The 15128-nt window shown below is 39.9% G+C and overlaps 2 protein-coding genes across 2 annotated transcripts; one reads left to right on the forward strand and one right to left on the reverse strand.

Annotated features, from left to right (window-relative positions):
- Window positions 1–6: 6 nt before the first annotated feature.
- On the forward strand, window positions 7–6255 carry KDM8 (lysine demethylase 8; the record flags this gene model as incomplete). Its single annotated transcript, XM_010178141.1, has 6 exons — window positions 7–170; window positions 1536–1668; window positions 2582–2623; window positions 3368–3517; window positions 5828–5920; window positions 6019–6255. Coding segments are annotated over 6 exons (747 nt in total), but the record flags the coding sequence as incomplete, so codon positions are not given.
- A 1412-nt stretch (window positions 6256–7667) lies between these two features.
- NSMCE1 (NSE1 component of SMC5/6 complex) lies at window positions 7668–14511 on the reverse strand. The gene is given in 8 exon segments (XM_010178142.1): window positions 7668–7703; window positions 7706–7740; window positions 8227–8347; window positions 9264–9380; window positions 10305–10451; window positions 11799–11876; window positions 12468–12589; window positions 14354–14511. Coding segments are annotated over 8 exon segments (774 nt in total). The 5' UTR covers window positions 14472–14511.
- Between the last annotated feature and the right edge of the window lie 617 nt (window positions 14512–15128).

The following is a 15128-nucleotide window of genomic DNA, read 5'->3' on the forward strand; positions in this document are numbered from 1 at the left end:
CAGAGGGTCCGGACTGACCCCGCTCCAGTCCCCGTTGTGCTGCCAGAAGATGTGCTTCCACACCTTCACTGCCCTTCGCTGGAGCATTTCAGAGACAACTACCTAATTCCACAGAAGCCTGTGGTCTTGGAGGGGATTATTGACCACTGGCCGTGTATGAAGAAGTGGAGGTGAGAAATAAGAGTTTCTCCCCTGCCCTAGTAAGAGCGAGGATTGTTTTCTGTGTCGGGCATCTTGATGCTCAGTGGAGCTGTAGAGACCTTCACAGAAGACAGGTGCCATTGGGAGCGACTCTTGTGGGCAGCACCTTCCTGCTGCGATGTCGTCTGCTCTGTAGCAGTTGCTCCACAGATGAGGGAAGCGCATCAGACCATCCAGAGCATTGCACAGCAGGTGTTCCAGTGCGCCAGGGAACCCGTGCCCTGGCCAGGATGGCGCTGGAAGGCAGCAGCTCTCAGCCCTGTGCTGGGGAGCGCTCCGGCAAACCGCTGATGCTGTCTGTTGCTCAGCTGGAAACTAGTGACAGGCGTGCAGTGCTAACTGTTACAGTGAGCTACTCACATCTTGTGTGGGTCTGTGTCAGACACAGATCAGGGATTTTTACGTCTCTGAACTTGCTGATAAGTAGTGCAATGGAGAGTGAATTTCAGAGATGCATGACTAAGCATGTTTGGCTTTTTCATTCATAAGTTCAAGCACTGACGTTCGTCAGTATCACATCAGAGGGTTGAGTTTCAGACACTGTCATTCAGGAGTGAGTAGTAACATTGTGCACCTTCTGCAAGGTAACCAATATTTCCAATACTGAGAATCGAGTATTTGTGAGATAAAGTTCATGATTCCTTAGAAAAGGGAAGAAAACACTCGTGCTTGGCTTGAGCAATTGCTTTTGTTCCACAGCCAAGAGTAAAATTGACATTAACTGAACACACTTGTTATTGCATAGGGTTTTGATTTTTTTTTTTTTTGAGGGAAGGTACTGCACTGCTTAATGTCAGGAACTTAAAAAGATTATCTTCTCCATTTAGTTAATGTAATTGTCGATGGAGAGATGTATACCACTCATCAAAGTAATTAATCTAACTTTAGCAAGGATGGATATTAGTGGCATCTGTATACAGAATTCGTCACTGACAGAGAGTTGATAGAGCGTTAACAATAAAAAGATACAACATTTTATTTAGCAAGCATGGCAGTAGGCAACATAAAGATGAACCATCCCTAGGCAAGAGAGACTAACAGCTTAAGTCGCCTTAGCTCATAAGGAAACAATAGTTAACTGAGGTAAACAAGGTTTTAAAACAGAACAAAGCAGACAATTGTGGCATAATATACGTGCAAACTTGACTGCTTGTTTTCTTGCTGCTTGTGTCCTTTTCTGCTGTCTTTTCTCTCTGGTTGGTTGGTTTTAGAAAGAAGAAACTCATGGCAGTAGAGTTTTACAACTTGAAAAGGTTGATTTTGATTGGTTGCCTTTCATTCAAAATTAGTAAGAAGAGCAGTATTAAAGGGTAATGGAACTTTCTTTATTTCAGTGTGGAGTATGTTTGTCAAGTCGCAGGGTGTCGCACAGTCCCCGTGGAATTGGGTACTCGATACACAGATGAGGAATGGTCTCAGAAGCTCATGACTGTCAGTGACTTCATCAACCAGTATATTGTGAATGAGGTCTGTTGCTCTCATTTTGTTTCATCTCCAAATCCAGCAGTGTGTTATTGGTACAGCATTTCTGCTTAGAACACACATGTTTAGAGATGATGTCAAGGGAGGGGATATGCTCTAAGCACAACTCTGAATTAAAAGGTTCGATGAATATTTTCAAGATCTGAAGCTACAAATAGTTATTGCAACAATAACTAGATTTCATTTTTATATGGAATCAAATGTACAGCAGCTGGAATTTGATTAATAGATAGATAGCTTCTGCAGCAAAAACCTGAATGGTGGAGTCTAACGATAAGGGATCCTCAGCCAGCAGTTATTTTGTTCGTCCCAGTTATTAAACTGCTTAGTGAGATCTAAGATCAAGATTCAAATCCACATGCCACCAGGAATGAAAAATTAAAAGTTGATTAGCATTAACAATAATTAATCCTTTGAATGTCCTTTTACTTTCACAGCTGAGGATCTAAAGCCCTTGTTTCTGTTTCCTAGTCTTCTGGCAGGAAGGACCATGTGCCATTGCAAATTGGTCTGTGGTGCAGCCTGGAATAGAGTATCGAGAGGCTTCGAAGGTGAACTAGTCTGTGTACCAGCAGGGTCTGGCTATAAAGATGCAGAGCGTTGTCCCAGGGGTGACAACAGAGTCATTGAAACTCTGTAGGATTATAGCTGGGCTTCTTCCACTAACTCGAGCTTGATAACTTGTTGGTCGTGGGGATATTTCTACACTCTTACAATTCCAGTGTAGCTGTAAGTTACTATTTCAGAAGACTCCTTATACTAGTCATCTGTTGTAACAATTGCAGTACTCTGAAATAGGACATTGGAAATGGATGTTACTTATAAGTAAATTAACTAACTGAGAAGTCTTACCCTATATGTCACTATGCATTTTTTTCTTTCTCTGCTGTAATTTCAGAAGAGTGTAGGATACCTTGCCCAGCACCAGCTTTTTGATCAGGTAAAACTGAGTGAATGTTGTCTTTCTGCAGTCAAGCATTCCCTTTGTAGCATAAGTCATCTCTGAGGATGTCGACTCTACTAGATGGAAGGGCATGTGGAGAATTCACGGTATTTCTTCAGTTTCTATTCCCACAATTTGAAGGAACAGAGGAAGAGGTTTGTTCCGTTTGGCTGAAAGGCATGGCAACAAAACCCTTTTAGGGGTGAAGACTTTCAATCTGAGTGTTGTTTTGGTACAGTGTAGCTTGTTATAGGGATATCACCTGAAAGCAGAAATTCCCCAAAGAATATGTAAGTCAGGGAAGAGATTTGGACAGGAAACAGTCTTCAGTGATGATATGTTCATGGTATTCTGAAATGCCATGCCCATTAACCAGAAATAGGTTGGTGGGAGACGTAAAAAGGAATCTCACGGAGAAGCAAGTTTAGTGTATAAAAGATCAGCTGCTCCTTTTCCATGAACAGCAAACCTACTTATTCTTGAGGGCTTCTCTGTTTTTTGCTGAAGCAAAGGGAAGGACGAGAAAGCCCTTTCTTTCTCCCACCTCTTCCAGCGCTTGCTAGGACAGAAAGCATGAGGACATTTCTTGCAGATTCCCAGCAGTTCAGCTATTGCTCTCCTGCTGGACGAGCAGGTCATTTGTTTTCTTTGTGTCAAGCCTTGTTCCTCTGCTCTGTGAATTACATACCTTTGGCAAGTCAGCACATAATCTTTTTAATGTTTATTTCTTTATGGGAGTAGATCCCAGAACTGAAAGAGGATATTGGTATCCCTGACTATTGCTGCCTGGGGGAAGGGGAAGAAGATGACATCACCATTAACGCTTGGTTTGGTCCAGAAGGCACTATCTCGCCTCTTCATCAGGATCCTCAGCAAAATTTTTTAGCCCAGGTCTGTACTCTACTTACTCTACACATGCCATTAATGCTACATCTAGAAAAAATGGTTATGGTATGTAAGTGTTAGAGACAAGGGTAGCAGACAACTTGATGAACGATTGAAGGATAGAGAATAAGCAGATATTGTTTTGCTATTCTGTTGCATTCTATTCTACTACAAATCAGTGCAATCTTGTTGGCCACAAGTGCTCCTCATTGAGAATAGACCATTACTTACCCTCATTTTACAGATGGTAAATGGAAATCACAAGAAGCAATTTTTCTAAGGTCACACAAGGAATTTGTAACAGAGTTGGGAAGCACCTGAATCCTGTCATAGTGTACCAAGGAACTTCCTTTTCTGGAACAGCAAGATTTTGGGGTAGACTTAGGTGCATTTTTTAATCCATTTCAGGTTACCCAATAAAATATCTACTCATGCATGCATTGAGAGTCAGATGAAGTAATATTTGCACTGTGACCTCATTGCAGCTAAGTTAAGTGTTGGTAGGTTTCTTGATGGCAATTTTTTAGTGCAGAGTAACACAATAAAATACTGGGGCCCTTTGTGATGAGCGCTGTACAAGTCCAAAGATGTATTCCTCGTCCAAGCAGCTGACAACTGTACATCTTCAAACACTGAGGGGTTTTTGCTTACTGGAAGGAGATTGCCATTTCTTCCTCAAAAAAAAAAAAAAAAAAAAAAAAAAAAGTCTTACACTTTCAGACATTTTCCAGCAGGATCATGACATTGAATACTCGTGCTTATTTATGAGCTGACCCTTAGTTCCTCTGACCCAAACAGTTGCATCTTGCTAACCTGTGTTTACATTTGGAACTGAGGCCTTCCTGAAGTGGGTTTTTAGAACTGCTGTGCAATTATGTATATATTGTACTTCCTGCCAACCTACCTGACACAGACACACACAGACAACTGCATTCTGGAAGTGAAGTGTCCTAACTATAGATGCTATGTAAAACTTGCTGGGATTTTTTTTGGGTGCAAGTCCATTATAGGAGTTGTTGGACTGGGAAAAGATACTTCCCTTACAGACTTCAGAACTTGTATTCTTCTGCCTGAAGAATGAGGGAGTATCTGCCAGTGCTGTAAAAGTCTTTGTAATTTGAACACCAGATGACCTGGCAGTTTTCAGTTTTCCATTAAAATAGCTCTGCTTCTTGATGCCATTTAAAACGTGGCTGTGGAATGGTCCCTACTGGCTGGGTGGTAGCTGCTGCAGAGATGGTATTTCCATTAATGAGGCAATCAGTGTAGAGGTGCAGGCTGTTGACAGTTACCTTGTGGTTTCAGCCTTGCAATATACAAGGCCTGAACCCAGCGAGGCAAGTGAAGGAAGGAGCTGTTAACACCTCAGGGCAGTCCAGGTACCACAGGGACAGCCATCATTACTCAGATCAATGCTCTAGCAGTACAGAACAGTAGTATCACCAGGTAGTGAAGAGCAGGACAGGGCACGAATACACCAATACTTGCCCAACCTTTAGGGTGTGTTTATGTGCTGTCCTTGAAGCAACAAACTTTAAAACATCAAGCATTACAACTTGGGTAAGGTTGCGAGAAATCCTGTTGTATTATGTGGAGAATACAGGAAAAGCAGCTTGGTTGGAATAGTTTGGTACATAATGCCAGCCCAGGGTACTGTGGTTAGTCAGCGTACTGACTTACTCTTTAATGTGATAGTTCCAAACAAATATGATCACGCCTGGCCCTTGAATAAATCTTGAATTCTAGCACAAGCAGCATGAATATTCACCCTGTGCCTTCTGTGGGCATTCCACTGGTATCGGTACAGGATCAGTTTTGTCTCGTTTATTCTGCCACTTAATTCTTGGCACTGGCAACTTGCAATTCAGTGTAGTGTTCAGGTCAGTCAGTCCACTTACCTTATGAACTCTTTCAATTAAGTCTTTCAATTAAGCACTCCAATGAATGACACAGAAATAAGAGCTAAAGGAGTATATGGGAGTTTAGCAGTAACTCTGTGCTGGTAGCTCTGCCTCCTGATGCAAACTGCACTGAAGACACAACCTCCTTATTTTCAGTTCTTCTAATTTCTCATTATGTAGAGCCCAAATAACGTCGAATAAATTGGGTGCCTTAAACTTTGAATTTAAAGCACTTGAATTCCAATAGTCTGATTTGTTTTAACTTTTTAGTATAGAAGTGTCTGTTTATTACTAACAAAGAATGCAGTTTCCTGTAGTCAGGTATATTTTACTGTTAAATGCCAACTATGGCCCACAGTTTCCAGTAATGTGCAGGTTAATAACAGATGGAAAACTTTTATTGTAATATATACAGGTATTTGGAAGAAAGTATATCCGTCTATATTCACCGCAAGATTCAGAAAACCTGTACCCACATGAAAGCCAACTTCTTCACAACACTAGTCAGGTAAATAGTTGTCTGAAACTTTAATATCAGTAATGTTACTTTATCAAATCATATTTGAATAAGGACATTCTACTGATGAGTGTTTTGGTTTTTTATAGGTTGATGTGGAAGATCCTGACTTAGTTAAGTTTCCTAATTTCAGAAAGGCTGCATTTCAGTCCTGTATTCTGATGCCTGGACAGGTTCTATTTATTCCAGTTAAATATTGGCACTATGTACGATCGCTTGATATCAGCTTCTCTGTCAGTTTCTGGTGGTCATAGCTCTGAAGCACACATAAAGGTCTGTGAGCATTATAATCACAGTTAGAAGCCAGAAAAAGTAGCATCGGGCATCTTCTCACGGGATTCTTTTTAAGCATGAGAATGTTCGTCCCTGATCAGTTTAGAGGTGGATTAAAAAACAAACAAACAACAAAAAAACCCCACCAAAACCCAACAAACTCTTGCTTCAGCATAGTGAAAGAATCTGGATGGGTAAATGGAAAGAAAATGCTACAGCCACTTTATTTTTGTGGACATTTCTAATATGAACTCCCTATAAAGAGCATCTGTTAGGTCATCATCTTGTATGTGTGTGTACATCTGAAACAGCTCTATATATGGGCACTGCTAGGACTCCGCTTCAAACCGTATTCGGAACATGAAGTTAGTGTTATCTTCTGCTTGGATTTAATAACAGTAAAAACTGGAGTTACATAAACAGTGAGAGATGGTGCTACACAAAGGTTCAATACACTTTAAAAAAAAAAGTAACATGAAGTAACTAGACTCCTATATGGAAAAAAATAAGGCCTAGGAATATAACTAATTGTAGTTAATCCATAGATTAATTGCATTTACATAAACTGAAGCTTAATCATACTTTGATTAACCATCAGCTGAACTGATGACACTGCATTCTGCTGATTGTCACACAGTTTTACCAAGGAAAAGCTATGCTGCCAGTCCATTCTGGCTCCTGGCACTATCTCGTCCTTCTCTTTTTTCAAGTCACTCTTAAAGGAAAAAGCATCCTTACATAAAACTGGGGAGTGAAGTGCTAATATTAAAACTTAAAAGAATCTTAAGATGATAATTTTTTTCAATGCTTTGCAGACATGAGCTGGCATTGCCTCAAAAGTCTTGTCCTACTCCTTCCCAATCATTTGGATTGTGGCACTATTCCCTGTTATTGAGCATAGTTGCTCATGATCTGTCCTTGTGTCAGATGAACTCTTCTGTGCCTAAAGGGACAAAAAACAAGCAACAGTGCCAACTGAAAGTGTTCAGACTCTAGCCCTAGACCAGAGAGTCAGCCTTCCTAGTGAGGAGACCACAAGTGCTGCACTGATTGTTTCACCTACTTGAAGCCCTGTGGTGCTAATAACAGGTTTCATTTTCAGTTGTGCAACTGAAACTGTACAAATGGGGAACAAGGCTTCTTTTAAGAGTTCACCTGCATAGATCAGCTTGCAGGACTGACTGAAAACATCTGCATCTTTCATTCTGAAACATGCACTGAGAGTGCCAACCCGAGAATATGGAGAACACCACACATAAAACAGGCTCCAAGAAAGATGTGCAGCCATAACTGTAAGGAAGGAGAAAAGGAAGGTCATTTATAGTTTTATTGTAAGATTCTGAGAACTTAAGGAAAAAATAAGTACACTGAACAGTGCATTGTTACTAATGAATACAATACAGTCTGGCTATTCTGCAAGATTGGAGAAAAAAGTTTCACTGAAAGCAAGTTTTACTAGCATCATCTAGTGCTGAGAATGAAGCTCTTCTCTGCTCTCCCTGTTTTTGATGGTGAGTGGGAGTCTGACTGACTCATACCTGTAAAGAAAACAAAAGGAACGTTAATGAATGGCACACAAAAAAAGGATGATACTGTATAACCTCCAGGTTTTAAAATGCTTTATATATTCCTGTGTTCCTGTTCAGAATGTCCAGTTTCTCTGGCTAACAGAGGAATTTCAAAGATTGTGCTCTTCTTAGAAGCTTAGTATTTATAACATTTCCAGCAGTTTTAGTGTCATGTGTTGTGTTTGTCCACTATTTCCCCCCCTGGTCCCAATTCCACACTTTAATGTTGTGAGAAACAATATGTGCAGGATCTGCTGGTGACCATAAGGCACAGTCCTTGCCCTTTCAGGGTTCAGTGTTGCCCATGTATGGTTTCCTGTCTGAAACATACAACTGAAGTCAGAAATAAGTGATATTAAACTACAGTTATAAATAATAGAGGCAGTGCCACTGAATATCACAGTCCGTTCTCTAGTATTGTTACAGTCAGGTTTTTTTAAATAGGTTGCTTGGTACCTGGAATGTCGCAAGACCAGAAATCATTACACTGTGGACAGCGTGGTTCACTCTGAGCTCTAAAGTACTTTCTGACACAAGGTAAATGCATTCCAGTTCCACAGGATTCACATACCTGGCTCTGAAATCAGAAGTGTTAACAAAAAAATCCTTCTAACTTGTCCTTCGCTTTAATATAAGGTTGTTACAAGGGGCAGGAGATATGCAATGCTTTTATTTCAAAGAATATTTCACACAGTACAGTTGGTGGATACTCAAAAGTCAAAGTGGTAAATGATAAAATGAGGTTTTTTTTCCTGGAAACTAGTAAATACCATTCCCTATATGGACCAAATTTAGCGTGAAAGACAAAAAACACTGAGCCATTTTGAGTGTAATAAAGGAGACCAGTTGGGATGGAAAAAGTAACATGGAAGCATGTTAGCTGGGAAGATGAAAAGATGCAGGGCCAAGGAGCAAGAGAATGCAGTAGTTTTGGAACAGGAGTTCAGGCTGTAACCACTTAGGCAACACTAAACTGTTAACCTAACAGCTATCAAAATGCAGTGCTTTAGCATGCTATATAGAAACATACATGTTAATTCTGAAGTCCAAGACACAAGCAATTCCTGAATCAAAAATCCCAGGACCAAAGATGAATGTGTGTCACGTGAAGACTGCTATTTGTAAGGGCCAAAGAGAACACAGCTAACACTTAACTGTTAACACCTATTTAAGGATAAGGGTTTTTTGTTTGCCTGCTGGCTTTGGAAAGCAAGATAGTACAATTGGGTGAGATCGCTTTCTCCAAGTTTATACTTGGAGATACTGCTCCAAGGCAAGTTTTTTTTCCAAAGACAGAAGATAAAATACCTACATTAGAAAAAAGGGGGGGGAAGATTTTCTTTATATACATGGGCATCATTACCAGATTGCAAGACCATTATTTTTCAATGTCTGTATCATACTCAAAAGGAAAGTATGACAAACTTCAGCTATGGCCACCTAAGTACATCAGCAGATGCCTACTGCTGATAAAATAATAAAACAAATGTTACCTGGATAGCAAGGCTGTGACAGATGTTACACTTCCTTGCTGCATCTTGGTAGTTGCTGAGAATGTATTGTTCCATCTCTATTATGCAGCGCGTATGCAGAGTATATTCTCCATTTCTCTAAGGAAACAAGTGGCAAGACAAGCAATTTATTTTCATTCCTTTTACCTTTTTTGAATTTTCTAACCACCTGCCATTGTGAAACTAACATGATGACACTGATATAATGCAAAGCCAAAATACTTTTGAAGTATCAAAATTAATTTGTTTAGAGGATCAAAATAAAGATGTTACACAGAGATCTAGTCCTTGGAAGGTACAGATGAGCAAACATGCTTTCCTTAACAAAGACATGCAGTTTTGGGAGCCTCCATTTGCATATTAGCAGAAATTCTACTGGCTTTCAGCAAAATCTAGCCATTTACTGCTTCAGGTATCTCTGGAAATATCTGCTAAATCACTAACATAAGTAAATGTGTGGCAGCAGGTTGGAGATTTATGATGCAATGAGTCCAGAAGAAAAGGGATTGAGGTCTCACTTGCCTTAGCAAGCAGCTGCAGTGTCCACATCGTAAACTAATCTCCGTTTCTCCCTCATGAAGTGAATTCAAAAATGTGCACAGTGGCTCATGCATTTCTGGTACAGGAGTTTTCAACATGTTTGGCCTCACTGCTTTTCAGGATATATTCTGAATGTAACTAACAAACATCACCCTGAAGAGCTTCCAAATTTAAGCATGCTGTGTTGTTGTGTACAAAGGATGTCTGTGTGTCAGCATGCAGGGCTGTACACACGTACCCACCTTGCTCAGGTACAAGAAAGTGAAATCATGTTGTCCTGTATAGACCTACCCAAGGACTTTTTCCTTGTAAATGTACTACCTTTTCTGCAAAGATCGCTGGAGCAGCAATAAGCAGAGGCTCCACAAAACCATTTTTGCCATAATTCATTAAAGAACAGCTTCAGTTTCACCCATCACATTCATAAGAAACTAACAGCCAGACCGATTAAAATATGAACACTTGAAAAGAGACAGCAGTTACCTCAGAGAGCCACTTATCCTCCACAAAAACTTTCAGCACTTGTTCCACTTCCTTTTTCTTCATTTTCTTTGTCTTAAGTTGGTCAGCCAAGTTTAATATATCTGTAGAAGAGGCAAAGCCATTTTCTGATAAAATGATTAGGTCCATCTACAGAAAGAAACATTTTCAACTATTAAAAAAACCCAAGCAATTAGACAGACACACGTAATAGTCATGTGCAGCTTTTTCAGCATCCATACATATGAGGTACACTACAGTATACAGCCTGAACTAGAACCGTAAAACAAAAGCCAGAAGCTGAATCAATGTCACCTTGATGGTTTTAATCTTTGCCAAGAAAACATTTCCACAAATAGAAGTGTATTGCTGCCTAAATGAAGCTGCATTCAGGGACCCTTGAGCACACCCAAGGTTGACAGATCTGTTTCTTTTTACCTGCATTTTGTCAAGGTTCTTTGGAGGAAAGATCTCTCACTACTAAAGTAAGTTTGTCCACTCTGGAGTCTGTAGTGCTGCTTAACCTACTTGGCACTTGAAGATTGTAGCAGTATTACCAATCTTCAGAGAATCTCTCATTGCAAACATCCTGCTGCTCATTGTCACAGAGCAGCATGCAGAGTTTTTATGCCAGTAGCAGTGTGTGCCATGACAATGCCATCTCTGCAGCGCTGACATGGCTGTATAGGCGTTTCACCAATAATGGTGGAGGGCAGGGAAACTGCTGGGTACTGTGCATGTACATTAGACTTTTGCAGCTGTCACAGAATAGACAACACAGCTCTCTTCACAGTTTATACAGCATATTTTATTAAAATGAGTGTGCAAAAAAAAAAAAGTAAAAAGTCTAATGGCTGGAGAAATTCAGTCCTCAAAGCTCAAGACACAATGAGAACAATCACTAAAACATGCAAGATATACAGCTGTGATCACAACTCACATTAAGGGTTGTTGATAAGAAACTACAACATCAAATGTCCTGGAATCTCAGCCCAATAGTTCCATTTGGAACTTTAAAAAAAATCTCAAGTACATGTTTTCTTGTTTAAAAAGCAGCATTCTGACTAGTTTATTAAACACAGAATTCATTGGCTAAGTGATAACAATAGACAAATGTTTCCATTCAAATCAGCAAATCCAACTTGTATGTTATTAAAATCTACTGTATATTACTAGACAACTGAATCCAGTGAAAACTTCAGCAATCACAACTGAAAATCCTGAAGAAAGGTGTTTGTTTAAGTAAACGCAGGTACGTCAAAGTCAGTAACTCCAAGGAGCACTCCCCTGTTGCTGATTTCTGTTTACCAATAACAGACTTTCAACAGGGAATTGTTACTTGCACATACTCCCATCCCCACCCACCCATTTGATTTGGGATAAACTTGGGTAAGATGGCAACTACTTCCTGAACCACATCTCTATCCATTTCCATTCATTTTAAAATGGTACCTTGAGAAATAATGTGATTTACTAACTAAGAACTGACATACTTACAGTTTTTCTGAACAATTCTAATTCATTTTCTGTATAGTCAGATGCCATTTTAGTTATTTCAGTTTCTGCCAAATTCACCTACAAAAAAAATACTTAAACTGAAATCAAAGTGCCTTTGTATTGCTACACCATAAATTGTAAAACACCCTCTGAGGTAAAGAATACATCATCTAACAATTAACAGAAATGTCATTTCTTTAAGTGGCGTGAAAGAGGCTTTTCCTTAAAGGTGGCACTGGAGTCTGTCCTTTACAACCCCTGATCTTCAAGCTGCCTCTGCCCAGTCCAAGCTCTTAAACAATCCCCCATTTCAGACCATCTAGGGAAACTTTTTATAGGCCATTCCTTAGCAAGACTTTTATGCTAGGTTGATTTTTGAGTAAGAGAAAAAGAAAACTAATGTTGCAGGGCTCTTCGTGTCTAGCTCAAAAATTCCTCTTGAGAAAGAGAGTCTCCTGTAAAAAAGAAATCTCACTTGAACACTTAAGTGATGTTTATGCTAAATAAATTGGATGCTGCTGTATTCCTTGCTGCCATGTTCCATTTCCACGCACCTAGGCTGTTGGCAGTTTATCCTCCCACTTCCCCGCTCAGCTTCTACAGCAGCTGCCAGTGTTACAGTGGAACAGCCCCACATAAACACACGATGGCAGCACATCACATACTTACTAAAGCATAATGTGCTCTCCCATCACCTTCCGACATTCCTTTACGGATCTGCATAAACAAAGGCTGTAGCTGGCTGTTAATAGTACTGACAAAATCATCCAGTTTATCATGCGCGTAGTAGACTGAAAATAAATAAGAAAAAGCACATACACAAAAAGACCAAACTACGGCACATCACACTGATCTTTTTATGTTTTATCTGCTAAAAGACTTTTTTTTCCCAGGTAAAAGCTAAAAGTTAGTAAGGTAGAATTCAAACAGGTCTGTTATATTCAGCAGACATATCATTTTCTTGTGCTGCTGACTACTAGCCTTTAGTGAAGCTCAGCTCCTTGAAAGTTAAGAGAGATATAGAGAAGCTTCTGAATTACTCATTTAGGTGTTCTGGTAAGGAAGACTGACTATAGCCCTCGGGGTCAAAATTCAATACTCCCTGTGTTAACAAGACTGAAAAAAGATGGGATGTGTCAGTCTCAAGTTGTACTGAACCAGCATTGTAGCAGAGTGTAGGTGTTAGCCATCGCTCAGGTAGTGAGTTAGTGGTTACACCTGAAAACTGAAGTCTTGCCTATGAGACAGAAAGGTGGGCAGGTGCTGAAATAAGCACTTTTGGCTCAGCAGAGTTGGAAAACCTATGGAGTCTGACTGCTTTTCACTAAGGAAAACACATAAACAGTGCCATCGCCCAGAAGGGATTCCACTTGTGGCGACAGCAAGACGGGGTTCACAACAGGTTGTGCACATCAGTGACCATAGTCTCTTCTCTCTTAACAGAGAGAAGAGTTAGCAATGGTGATGCTGAAGTTATCGTCCCAATTAGCCACCAGCAACTGAATAGTTCAGTTGCCCTGCAGTTATTGGTTCAGCTCTCAACAGACTCACAAAGATACCCTGACCTGACTAAATCCTGCAAGTAACTGTTAAGAAGGCTCTTATTTTTAAATACTAGAGAACTAGAAAATAACTCGAGCCATACTTAGTGCATATTAGATCTGAGAACACGTAATTTAACATTTGCTGGAGTTATCTGCCTTTCAATAATAATGGTTTAAAATCACTAATTAGAACAGCATTTGTGTGTTTCCTTTTAAATGTCACTTTTTATTCCTACACATTCCTTGACCTTTTCAACTTTGTTCAGAAATAAGAAAAAGATGAAAGCAGAGGAATGTTATTCTTTCACTATTTTCTGGGAACCAGCAGCTGACACATTTAACACCTACTGATTCATCAGCACTAAACACATCACTCGTTATGGCTCTATTTCAGCTTGTGTCCACAACATTTTCAGAATTAGTGAAGATGAAAAACAGATCTCTGATCTGTAAGCAGATCTCAAAAAAAATCCTTATCAAGTTGATTACACATTTCTGTGCTATTTAAGTTTGAATATAAACCTCAAAAAGATTTGACAGTATATAACCAAATTTTTGTTACATGTGCCGTAAAATTCAGCTTGGTATAGCATATATTAAAACTAACCAGCTGACCATGTAATTGTTCAGGTGTGACAGATTTACTCAAGATGGGTAACAGCATACACTTCATATTATATTCCAAAGGAAATCTTTCCAAATAATTAATGAGGAAAACATTCTGGAAATTTCAGCACTATCAGCATCAAAAAATAATTTATTTTAAAATGTACAACCTATAAAAAACATCTTTGCTAAAATAAAAAGTGCTCTGTATGAGTCTGATCTTGTTTCCTCATTGCCGTGTCATTTTATCTTTTAGGAAAGAGAGAGAACACTCACATTGTTTAAGATTTTTAACTTTTTTTTAGATGGCGTATGCTTTTTGGAAATCTAATTATTCATAATCTGCACCAGGAAAAAAAAATGGTTCTTCCATCTCCCTGCTTTTTCTCCAAAAGAGAGACACACCTTTATGGATTTCACAGCAGCGCCTGTGCAATTTCCTGGCCTCTGACCCTTCCATTATCCCATGAGACATCAGGACCTGCAAGAACCGCCGATGAGCATCAGTCATCTGAGCTGCCATCGCAATATTCCACCAGACTTCAAATGCTGCAAGAGGTGTAAGCTGGAATTAATGCACATGTTCACACAAATCAAGATACACAGTCTGAGCAAACATAAGATTTCAATTAAACTCTGTTAACACTGAATGAGGGCAAAAAAGCAGAACCCTCAGGTAGTTCTCACCATAATACAGATGGTGACTAATGTCAGGGTTCTAGGGGAAGGATGCAAAAGATAAAGTCCAACTAATTCTAGCTACAGAACAAAACGATGTAGGTATGCATTGTGCTATCATACCCCTAAACCGAACAGTGGTGTTTGTGTAACAATCAACAGAACATCTTCCAGAGTTTTGTGTTACATGCTTCTGCTTCCTACAAACCCTATTAACGAGTCTAATTAGCGTGTCACCTACTTCGGGCAGAAAATCCTCCTCTAAATGTTCTGAAGATCATCAGAACTAACGAAAAGCCTCTCAAGAAATTCCTTGACCACTGTAGCCACATAATCGTTAGCAGTTCACGAGAAAGAAGCAGCTTCAGGCTGCCCCAGGCCCAAATGACGAACCAGACGCAGAAAGGCCAGTATCGGCCGAGACCTCTAAGCCCTCGCCCTTCCCTCCGCGCAGGCGGCCTCCGACCGGCAGCACGGAGTCAGTGAACGTGCCCCGGGGGAG

The sequence above is a fragment of the Antrostomus carolinensis genome, unplaced genomic scaffold (assembly GCF_000700745.2).
Source record: "Antrostomus carolinensis isolate BGI_N321 unplaced genomic scaffold, ASM70074v2 scaffold55431, whole genome shotgun sequence".
Classification (NCBI taxonomy): Eukaryota; Metazoa; Chordata; class Aves; order Caprimulgiformes; family Caprimulgidae; genus Antrostomus; species Antrostomus carolinensis.